This window comes from Oncorhynchus gorbuscha, linkage group LG25 (genome assembly GCF_021184085.1).
Source record: "Oncorhynchus gorbuscha isolate QuinsamMale2020 ecotype Even-year linkage group LG25, OgorEven_v1.0, whole genome shotgun sequence".
In the NCBI taxonomy this organism is placed as follows: domain Eukaryota; kingdom Metazoa; phylum Chordata; class Actinopteri; order Salmoniformes; family Salmonidae; genus Oncorhynchus; species Oncorhynchus gorbuscha.
Genome location: NC_060197.1, coordinates 8,755,597 through 8,766,912, shown reverse-complemented (window position 1 = coordinate 8,766,912; position 11,316 = coordinate 8,755,597). Strand labels below are relative to the sequence as shown.

General features: G+C 45.8%; 1 protein-coding gene across 1 annotated transcript in view; it reads left to right on the top strand.

Annotated features, from left to right (window-relative positions):
- LOC124013738 (CUGBP Elav-like family member 2) overlaps window positions 1-11,316 on the top strand; it is a 210,717-nt gene that overhangs the window by 90,810 nt on the left and 108,591 nt on the right. The window contains exon 2 of the mRNA XM_046328201.1: window positions 4,561-4,757. Coding sequence (XP_046184157.1) covers window positions 4,561-4,757 — 197 coding nt within the window. The remainder of the gene's footprint in view (window positions 1-4,560; window positions 4,758-11,316) is intronic.

Below are 11,316 nucleotides of genomic sequence, written 5' to 3'. Positions count from 1 at the left end.
TTGGGCGTCTCTGCCGAACGCCTGGGCTCTTTCTGCAGGAGATGGATGGGCCGTGTTCAAAGGTCTGTATGTTCTCCCTCCATCCCTCCATCCCTCGTTCTCTCTTTTTATTCTCTCTTCCTTCTCACTTCTTCACTTTTTGATTCCCTCCCTCCTTTTCTCTCTCTCCTCCTGAGCTTTATAGAGTGGTATTACGCCTGTCAGCTAACCAAGCAAGGGATTTGGGCTTGTTTTGTTTCTGCCTCTCAAGATAATGCTCTCTCCTTTCTCCTGTGGAGAATAACAACAGGGAAAGTAGAGCGATAAAAGCAGCACATGGACTTTAGCTTGTTTAGTTTGGGTTTGTAGTCTGGTTCCGTGGCACCACAGGCTGAAGTGGAGACTGAGACTGTGTGTGTGCTGGTACGTTCCAGCCCTATTCATGCAGCTGGCCCTGGGATCAATGGCAACTGTGCTGATTGTTCGAGGCTGGCGGACTTTTTAGAGAAATCGTTAAGATGTAAAACAAGCCATTGTGATCCCAGATTGTTCCCTCAGGGAGTCGTGTGTGTGTGTGTGTGTGTGTGTGTGTGTGTGTGTGTGTGTGTGTGTGTGTGTGTGTGTGTGTGTGTGTGTGTGTGTGTGTGTGTGTGTGTGTGTGTGTGTGTGTGTGTGTGTGTGTGTGTGTGTGTGTGTGTGTGTGTGTGTGTACATTGCACATTTTCTCTTTTAAAAAGCTTGCCAAGTTTGCGTTTTTATTTGACACACACTAGGACTATTGAATGTGATTCGTGACATGGACGACGTGAGCAGAGAGAAAGAAGAGGAAAGGTTACAGAGACTTAGAAACATGAACTGACTTAACAGTGTATGGTGTGTGTGTGTTATGGTACCATGTCATGTAGTGTTTTGTAACAGTGTATGGTGTGTGTGTGTTATGGTACCATGTCATGTAGTGTTTTGTAACAGTGTATGGTGTGTGTGTGTTATGGTACCATGTCATGTAGTGTTTTTAACAGTATATTGTGTGTGTGTTATGGTACCATGTCATGTAGTGTTTTTAACAGTGTATGGTGTGTGTGTGTTATGGTACCATGTCATGTAGTGTTTTGTAACAGTGTATGGTGTGTGTGTGTTATGGTACCATGTCATGTAGTGTTTTGTAACAGTGTATGGTGTGTGTGTGTTATGGTACCATGTCATGTAGTGTTTTTAACAGTATATTGTGTGTGTGTTATGGTACCATGTCATGTAGTGTTTTGTAACACAGTCCAGGCCCTCAGCACTCAGCAGACTAAGTCCCTTCTACAGAGTGAGCCAGACCTGCATGAACACTACAACACTCAGCTCATCACCACACACACACACATTGGTTTTACTATCAATGTGGGGATCAAACAATTGATTCCCATTCAAAATCCTATTTTCCCTAACCTTAACCCCTAACCCCTAACTCTAATTCCAAACCTAACCCTAATTGTGACCCTAAACCTAACCATTTGTCATTGTGGGGACCGGCGAAATGTCCCCACTTGTCTAAATTGTCCTTGTTTTTTTTACATTCCTTGTGAGGACTTCTGGCCCCCACAAGGATAGCAAAACCAAAAAACAGACCCACACATTCCCTGGTGTTGCTGTCCTCTTTTATCTTGTACTTTTATAGTGGAGTGTTGGCCTACTTGCTCCGAGGGAATTGTGTTTTCTTGAAATCATGTTATGTGGATTAAATAATGTATGTACGGAAGCTCCCCTTACTAGGGATTGTGCTGCTTATCATTTTGAGCTGAACAAAGAGGTATAATCGCACCCCAAAAATATATATGTTTTGTAAAGCTTACTTCGTTATTCAAGGTTTTAAATGTTTCACTGCTTCAGGGATAACGCACACAGACGCTTCAGCTTTACACCCTTCTTCATTGTGTAGGTCAGGGATAACGCACACAGACGCTTCAGCTTTACAGCCTTCTTCATTGTGTAGGTCAGGGATAACGCACACAGACGCTTCAGCTTTACAGCCTTCTTCATTGTGTAGGTCAGGGATAACGCACACAGCTTCAGCTTTACAGCCTTCTTCATTGTGTAGGTCAGGGATAACGCACACAGACGCTTCAGCTTTACAGCCTTCTTCATTGTGTAGGTCAGGGATAACTCACACAGACGCTTCAGCTTTACAGCCTTCTTCATTGTGTAGGTCAGGGATAACGCACACAGACGCTTCAGCTTTACAGCCTTCTTCATTGTGTAGGTCAGGGATAACTCACACAGATGCTTCAGCTTTACAGCCTTCTTCATTGTGTAGGTCAGGGATAACGCACACAGACGCTTCAGCTTTACAGCCTTCTTCATTGTGTAGGTCAGGGATAACGCACACAGACGCTTCAGCTTTACAGCCTTCTTCATTGTGTAGGTCAGGGATAACGCACACAGAGGCTTCAGCTTTACACCCTTCTTCATTGTGTAGGTCAGGGATAACGCACACAGACGCTTCAGCTTTACAGCCTTCTTCATTGTGTAGGTCAGGGATAACGCACACAGACGCTTCAGCTTTACAGCCTTCTTCATTGTGTAGGTCAGGGATAACGCACACAGACGCTTCAGCTTTACAGCGTTCTTCATTGTGTAGGTCAGGGATAACGCACACAGACGCTTCAGCTTTACAGCCTTCTTCATTGTGTAGGTCAGGGATAACTCACACAGACGCTTCAGCTTTACACCCTTCTTCATTGTGTAGGTCAGGGATAACTCACACAGACACTTCAGCTTTACAGCGTTCTTCATTGTGTAGGTCAGGGATAACGCACACAGACGCTTCAGCTTTACAGCCTTCTTCATTGTGTAGGTCAGGGATAACGCACACAGACGCTTCAGCTTTACAGCCTTCATTGTGTAGGTCAAATCAACAGATGAGCAGCAGGTGCCTCCAATCAGGGTTGTACCTCATCTGCCAATCAGAGCCCTTCTGGTCTACCTGTATATATATTAGTCACAAAGAGAGACAGAATTATAGGGGACGGGAGAGGGCACGAAGAACAACTCACCAATCAATCGCCGCAGGTGTCCACTCCCCTAAATACGTCACATCAATTAATGTGACAGTCCACCGCGAAGGACATCAGGCACAGACGTTCATAAATATGTGGGGCCAACCTCATTAAACGATATGCAACATCTGATTTGGAACAGCGTGCTTGTGTAACAGTCTCAATGTGGCTTATAGGAAGAAGGTGGAGTCGAATTCCTTGTTTAAACCGTGTGGATAGATCATTGGATGTATAGAATCACATGGCTTCTCTTTGGAGTAATGTGTTGTCAAAGTCACCTACTGATGGATGAATCTTCTCCATCCCGACACCACGCAATTTCATTAATAGAATGATTTTGTTCTAAAGTGTCTCGCAAATGGCGAGGTGATATCTTGACGTCCAATAGTGGATGTATGTTCTCCAAGATGTATTTTCAAGGTGCGGGATGTTTATAAAAAAATACATTGTGTGTGTGCGTGGGGGGGGCATAAATGGAACATTACAGGCTGCACAGTGAACCCAGCCTTGAACCAGCTGCTACCCCAGTGGACCTCTCCTTCCCATCTTCCTGAGAATGTCAATACTGTGTACTTTCACATCTTCCATGTCATGTCAGGTGTACACTGCCGGTCAAAAGTTTGGAGTCACTGGGAAATGTCCTTGTTTTTGAAAGAGAAGCAAATTTTTCGTCCATTAAACAATCATCAAATTGATCAGAAATACAGTGTAGACATTGTTAATGTTGTAAATTACTAATGTAGCTGGAAACGGCTGATTTTTTTAATGGAATATCTACATATGTGTACAGAGGCCCATTATCAGCAACCATCACTCCTGTGTTCCAATGGCACGTTGTGTTAGCTAATCCAAGTTTAGCTGCCAGTTGAGGACTTGTGAGGCGTCTGTTTCTCAAACTAGACACTCTGATGTACTTGTCCTCTTGCTCAGTTGTGCACCGGGGCCTCCCACTCCTCTTTATATTCTGCTTAGAGGCAGTTTGCACTGTTCTGTGAAGGGAGTAGTACACAAGCATTGTACGAGATCTTCAGTTTCTTGGCAATTTCTCGCATGGAATAGCCTTCATTTCTCAGAACAAGAATAGACTGACGAGTTTCAGAAGAAAGTTATTTATTTCTGGCAATTTTGAGCCTGTAATCGAACCCACAAATGCTGATGCTCCAGATACTCAACTAGTCTAAAGAAGGCCAGTTGTATTGCTTCTTTAATCAGAACAACAGTTTTCAGGTGTGTTAACATATTTGCAAAAGGGTTTTCTAACGATCAATTAGCCTTTCAAAATGATAAACTTGGATTAGCTAACACAACGTGCCATTGGAACACAGGAGTGACGGTTGCCGATAATGGGCCTCTGTACGCCGTTTCCAGCTACAAAAGTAATTTACAACATTAACAATGTCTACACTGTATTTTTGATCAATTTGATGTTATTTTAGTGGGCAAAAAAATGACATTTCTCAGTGACCCAAAACGTTTGAACGGTAGTGTAGCTTCTATGATCTGTTATGTAACCTAGCACCCCCCTGTGTTCTCCTTTCAGTAACGGCACGGCCGGGAAGATGAACGGTGCGTTGGAGCATTCGGACCAGCCCGACCCAGACGCCATCAAGATGTTCGTGGGCCAGATCCCTCGCTCCTGGTCAGAGAAGGAGCTGAAGGAGCTGTTTGAGCCCTACGGCGCCGTCTATCAGATCAACATCCTCCGAGACCGCAGCCAGAACCCTCCACAGAGCAAAGGTATGGCAGAGAGACAGTCACACACACACACACACACACACACACACACACACACACACACACACACACACACACACACACACACACACACACACACACACACACACACACACACACACACACACACACACACACACACACACACACACACACACACAACAGCCAGAGCGCTCAGCCGAACAAAGTTAAGATGGAGAATCACCCACTCACTGCTTATGCAATCCTACACAATACACAAGCAAGCAATGAACACAAAGGCATACTGTACAGTACACATGTATCAATTCCAGCCTGATATTTCTCTGAAACTGTGTCTTTGACACAAAACACAACTAATATATACATGTTCATCTCATCCGCCTTTTCCTGATGAACTTGTCAAGTCGGAGAGAAAACAAAAGAGGCAGCAGAGCCGACAATGAGACAATGCTGCTGCCACATTAGCAGACACACATCAAACACAGGGAGCGAGAGTGAGACAACAGAATGCACTGTGATGACAGGCAGCTTGAGGAGACAGTGGGAGTAGGCGGATGGAAGATGTATGGGGGAGAGGGAGACGGAGAGAGAGGAGATTTTGGTAAGGGCCACTGCAGACACACACCTGTTAATGTCATATTTTATTTATCTTCACTAAATAAAGAAATGAAAAAGGAAGAATGGAAGAGAAGGCGCAAGCGCTTTCCCTCACCTCCTCGTCCCCACAGCATCTCTCTGTTTTGCTCTCTCTTTTCCCTCCTCATCTCTCTCTCCATCCCTCTCTCTCTCTTTCTGAGTCACAAATTCCCACAAGCCTTGGCACAGCAATTCACCAGTCTGCCAAGAGGAGACAGGGACACGCCTAAATCAAATCATTCGGCCTAAGCTCACTGTCATGTGTTTGTACGTGTGTGTGTCTGAGTGTGTTCATGCTTGTGTGTCTCTCTCGCTCTCCCTTTCTCCCGCTCCATATCTCCTCCTCTGTCTGTGTCCCTAACCTCTGGATGACTTCTCTTCCTCTTTGTTTCTCCGTAGCGGATGAGGCCAATACTTTGCTCTCATCAGCCTCTCCTTTCTTCCTCCATTGTGTCTTCCTCTGTCGCTAAGCCCTTGAGTCGCTCTGATTTCTCTGGTTGATGAGTCAAAGTGTGGGAGAGTGTCACTCGTAGACACTTTACTTTAAGTAGGGAGAACAGCCTCTCATCTCTTCCTTGAGACTGTAAACACTCAACAATCTCTCGCTCTCTCTCTTTCTCTGGCCTGTAAAATGGAGGATTGGATTGAACAGGAAATTGGCTGTTTGACAGAGCTCTGTCTAGGTTTGTATATTCCCAGGCTTTAGGCGCCGTTGTTTTCTCGTCGTTAAGTAAGCACTCTCTAGCGCGACATGGCCTTGTCAGAGCCCTCTCACACGGTGGAGCCGCAATGGCCCCCCTCGGCTCCACAGTTGCACAGGAGCCAATTCCCATTTCATTGGTGTCAAGGAAACTGTCCCCCTGTCTGTTTAGCTTAAATGAATGACCATATTTTCAGAGTGGTCTCAGTTAGATGGTTGAGGGAGTGTGCTACGTCGGCCTTGGTGATCCAGAGGCCGGGTCAACAGCTCTCCTTCTCTCTTGACTACTCTCTCCATTCTTCTCTAATCTATTGATGGTAGATCCACATTGCCAGTTGATACACACATTCCTCCTTACACATACTGTCACTGATGCTTCGAGAACATGTATTCATATATTTTTCATGTAAAGATGGCACAATGAATGCATTTAACACCAGTGAGTTCGTAGACAGTGTTTCCCGTCTGAGTGGTCTGGTTGTCTTTAGATGGTTATTCTGCAGGAAGGGCAACTGCTAGTTGAGTTGAGTCTGGTCCCAGGCCTGGACTATCTGATGGATGCTGTGTGTGCCTGGGTGAACGCTGGCCAGTGCAGTTTGGACAGTTTAGTTTGGCTGCTGTTGCTTTAATGTGTTAAGAGTCAATAAACAGATGAGTGGAGAGAGCGAGAGAGAATTTGATTTAGCACTGAGAGAGGGGGATGAGAGGGGGATGAGAGAGGGAGAAGAGAGAGCCAGAGGGGTAAACAAAGACAGTCCTCCTCTCTCTCCAAGAGTTTGCATCCCAGGTTTGTTTGCGTCTGTTGTCTAGCCGGGTGTGTGTGTGTGTGTGTGTGTGTGTGTGTGTGTGTGTGTGTGTGTGTGTGTGTGTGTGTGTGTGTGTGTGTGTGTGTGTGTGTGTGTGTGTGTGTGTGTGTGTGTGTGTGTGTTGGCAGGGGACATACTTTGTCATTCATCTTAATGATCGCACCTGTCCTCCTGGGTACAGAGGCACAGCATGTGCGTGCGTGCGCGCGCACACACACACACACACACACACACACACACACACACACACACACACACACACACACACACACAAAATGGGTGTAATGTCTTCATTAGCAAGTTGTATATGCTGCACAATTCTCCCGACATGGTGTCTGAAAGAACGACTTTTCATATCAGCAACACACACGCTGGAATATAATAATAGCTCACAGTATCTGATTCTCCATCACCACTCTCCATGTACATCCACTCTGGGGTTTCCCACTGTAGTATCCAGGGGCATCCAGCTCTCCAGTGGCACACATTCACCGTTACAATTCTAATTCAACCGCATTCTCTCACAACGCTGAGGCAACGCTGGGCAAACGCTTTGCCTCCCAACACAATTATCTCCTCTAATGGATTCAGTAGAGACCGGGCCGACCTGAGTCAGAACACTGATTTATTTCATTCTTTCCTAAAGCAGCACAGCCAATTAGATTGCCATAACAAGACATGCGCTTTGTTAGCTGTCTACCCAAGTCCAATTAGTGAGCGACTGCAGGTGGATTTTACAACGGGGGGGTGTATTGGCATGCCTCAGTGGTGAAGCTAGTTGCCTGGATAGGAGAGCAGTGCAGTGCTGGAAGCCTACTCAGTGTGTTCAGGGTTAGCCAGGAAACAGCATTTTGAGGATTTAATTTGGAGCCGTTTTTCCACAGTTAGTTGTGGTGGATTTGTAAAGTGTAAAGTGCTGTGTGTCCTAATCTGGTCTGAAGGTACAGTGAACATAAGGAGATATTGTCAAAGATCCAATCTTCTCAACACAGGCCACTATGGCTGAATGTACCTCCCAACCCCCGTCTCTCACTCTCTTCAACACAGGCCACTATGGCTGAATGTACCTCCCAACCCCAGTCTCTCACGCTCTTCAACACAGGCCACTATGGCTGAATGTACCTCCCAACCCCCGTCTCTCACGCTCTTCAACACAGGCCACTATGGTTGTACCTCCCAACCCCCGTCTCTCACTCTCTTCAACACAGGCCACTATGGCTGAATGTACCTCCCAACCCCCGTCTCTCACTCTCTTCAACACAGGCCACTATGGTTGTTGTACCTCCCAACCTCCCAACCCCTATGGTTGATTGTCTCCAACCCCAGTCTCTCTTCAACACAGGCCACTAAATGTACCTCCCAATGTCTCTCACGTTGATTGTACCTCCCAACCCCTATGGTTGATTGTCTCTCACTCTCTTCAACACAGGCCACTAAATGTAATGGTTGATTGTACCTCCCAACCCCCGTCTCTCACTCTCTTCAACACAGGCCACTAAATGTAATGGTTGATTGTACCTCCCAACCCCCGTCTCTCACTCTCTTCCCCCTCTATCAATCCACTCCTCTCCTGCTTTATTGAGTATGATCTATTTCTGTCTCTCCCGTCTCTCACTCTCCCTCTCTCTCTCTCTCTCTCTCTCTCACACACACTCACACACAGAGTATAGTGTTCTCCCGTGTAGTCACTCTAACCAGAGGGTGGTGTGGTCAGTAATTGCAGCAGCAGAGTTAATTAATGTGGGTCAGAGGCTGAGTGGAGCCCTGGGGTCACGGGGGTGAAGGGGTTCTTCCTGGGTGCTGGGGCCCAGTGAAGAGTGCAGGGACCTGGTGTAGAGTGGTCTATAACCCCCCCCCCTCCCATTCATCTCCTCCATCTAGCTCTGCACAACCAGAAGAGTGCTTTTCATTCCTCTCTCTCCCTCCATCTTTATTGCTCTCTACTCTTTCTACTCTCTGTTAATAAACCATGCTAACATTCTGTTCCTCGTCGGCTGCAATCAATCGGCAATCTGACGAAATTGTTCTGCTCTTTTTCACCCCTCCCTCCATGCCAGTCCTCTCTTCTCATACCCCTCTCCATCCATCCGTGCCTCTTCATCCCTGTCTTCTCTCTCATCCCTTTTATTTTTCCTCTACCCACCTCTCTCTACCCACCTCTCTCTACCCACCTCTCTCTGTCTAATATGATGGTGTGGACTTGTGGATGTTGTTATTGACAGTATGAGAAGGGCACAGGTTTTTTGTGCAGTCAAAAGGCTCCTTCAGTAGATATAAAGCATTTATGAACAACGTCTCTCTCCTAATCTCTATTCCTCTCACTGGCTGCTCTCTACTCCCCCCCCTCCCCTCTCTCTGTCTAATATGATGGTGTGGACTTGTGGATGTTGTTATTGACAGTATGAGGCTCCTTCAGTAGATATAAAGCATTTATGAACACCGTCTCTCTCCTAAACTCTATTCCTCTCACTGGCTGCTCTCTACTCCCCCCTCCCCTCTCTCTGTCTAATATGATGGCGTGGACTTGTGGATGTTGTTATTGACAGTATGAGGCTCCTTCAGTAGATATAAAGCATTTATGAACACCGTCTCTCTCCTAAACTCTATTCCTCTCACTGGCTGCTCTCTACTCCCCCCTCCCCTCTCTCTGTCTAATATGATGGTGTGGACTTGTGGATGTTGTTATTGACAGTATGAGGCTCCTTCAGTAGATATAAAGCATTTATGAACACCGTCTCTCTCCTAATCTCTACTCCCCCCTTCCCTCTCTCTGTCTAATATGATGGTGTGGACTTGTGGATGTTGTTATTGACAGTATGAGGCTCCTTCAGTAGATATAAAGCATTTATGAACACCGTCTCTCTTCTAATCTCTATTCCTCTCACTGGCTGCTCTCTACTCCCCCCTCCCCTCTCTCTGCGTTTTGTGTGTGTGGATATTTTCTTTCTCCTCTGTGTGTTTTGTGCATGCCTGCATGTGTGTGTATCTCTAGTGTAGTGTGTGTGGTGTGTTTTATGCCTTGTTGGCCTTCATATAAATGTTGAGAGAGCAGTAGGCTATTCACAGTACACTCAGTGAACTCACATATTGAGTGTCTCGGTCTTGTTTCTGTGTCAGATCCATTTGTACTCGGTCTTGAATCTGTCTCGGACAGTGAGGACTCATACTTTTTCTCCGAGACCAGTGGAGTAAAAAACTCCTAATTATCAGCTTCCATTCAGTCAGAAAGTAAAACCACCAGGCCAAATATATACACTCATTTCTTAATACATTAATACAGTCTCTTAACAGCCGCCATATCTATTATAGACATATTTGTGTAGTGGTGAACCTATAGGTCTTCAGTGAGTGACAGGTTAGTACAGTGGTGAACCTATAGGTCTTCAGTGAGTGACAGGTTAGTACAGTGGAGAACCTATAGGTCTTCAGTGAGTGACAGGTTAGTACAGTGGTGAACCTATAGGTCTTCAGTGTGTGACAGTGGTGAACCTATAGGTCTTCAGTGTGTGACAGTGGAGAACCTATAGATCTTCAGTGTGTGACAGAGGAGAACCTATAGATCTTCAGTGTGTGACAGGTTGGTACAGTGGTGAACCTATAGGTCTTCAGTGTGTGACAGTGGAGAACCTATAGATCTTCAGTGTGTGACAGTGGAGAACCTATAGATCTTCAGTGTGTGACAGAGGAGAACCTATAGATCTTCAGTGTGTGACAGGTTGGTACAGTGGTGAACCTATAGGTCTTCAGTGTGTGACAGGTTAGTACAGTGGTGAACCTATAGATCTTCAGTGTGTGACAGGTTAGTACAGTGGTGAACCTATAGGTCTTCAGTGTGTGACTGGTTAGTACAGTGGTGAACCTATAGGTCTTCAGTGTGACAGGTTAGTACAGTGGAGAACCTATAGGTCTTCAGTGTGACAGGTTAGTACAGTGGAGAACCTATAGGTCTTCAGTGTGACAGGTTAGTACAGTGGTGAACCTATAGGTCTTCAGTGTGTGACAGGTTAGTACAGTGGTGAACCTATAGGTCTTCAGTGTGACAGGTTAGTACAGTGGTGAACCTATAGGTCTTCAGTGTGTGACAGTGGTGAACCTATAGGTCTTCAGTGTGTGACAGGTTAGTACAGTGGTGAACCTATAGGTCTTCAGTGTATGACAGGTTAGTACAGTGGTGAACCTATAGGTCTTCAGTGTGTGACAGTGGTGAACCTATAGGTCTTTAGTGTGTGACAGGTTGGTACAGTGGTGAACCTATAGGTCTTCAGTGTGTGACAGGTTAGTACAGTGGTGAACCTATAGATCTTCAGTGTGTGACAGGTTAGTACAGTGGTGAACCTATAGGTCTTTAGTGTGTGACAGGTTAGTACAGTGGTGAACCTATAGGTCTTCAGTGTGACAGGTTAGTACAGTGGTGAACCTATAGGTCTTCAGTGTGACA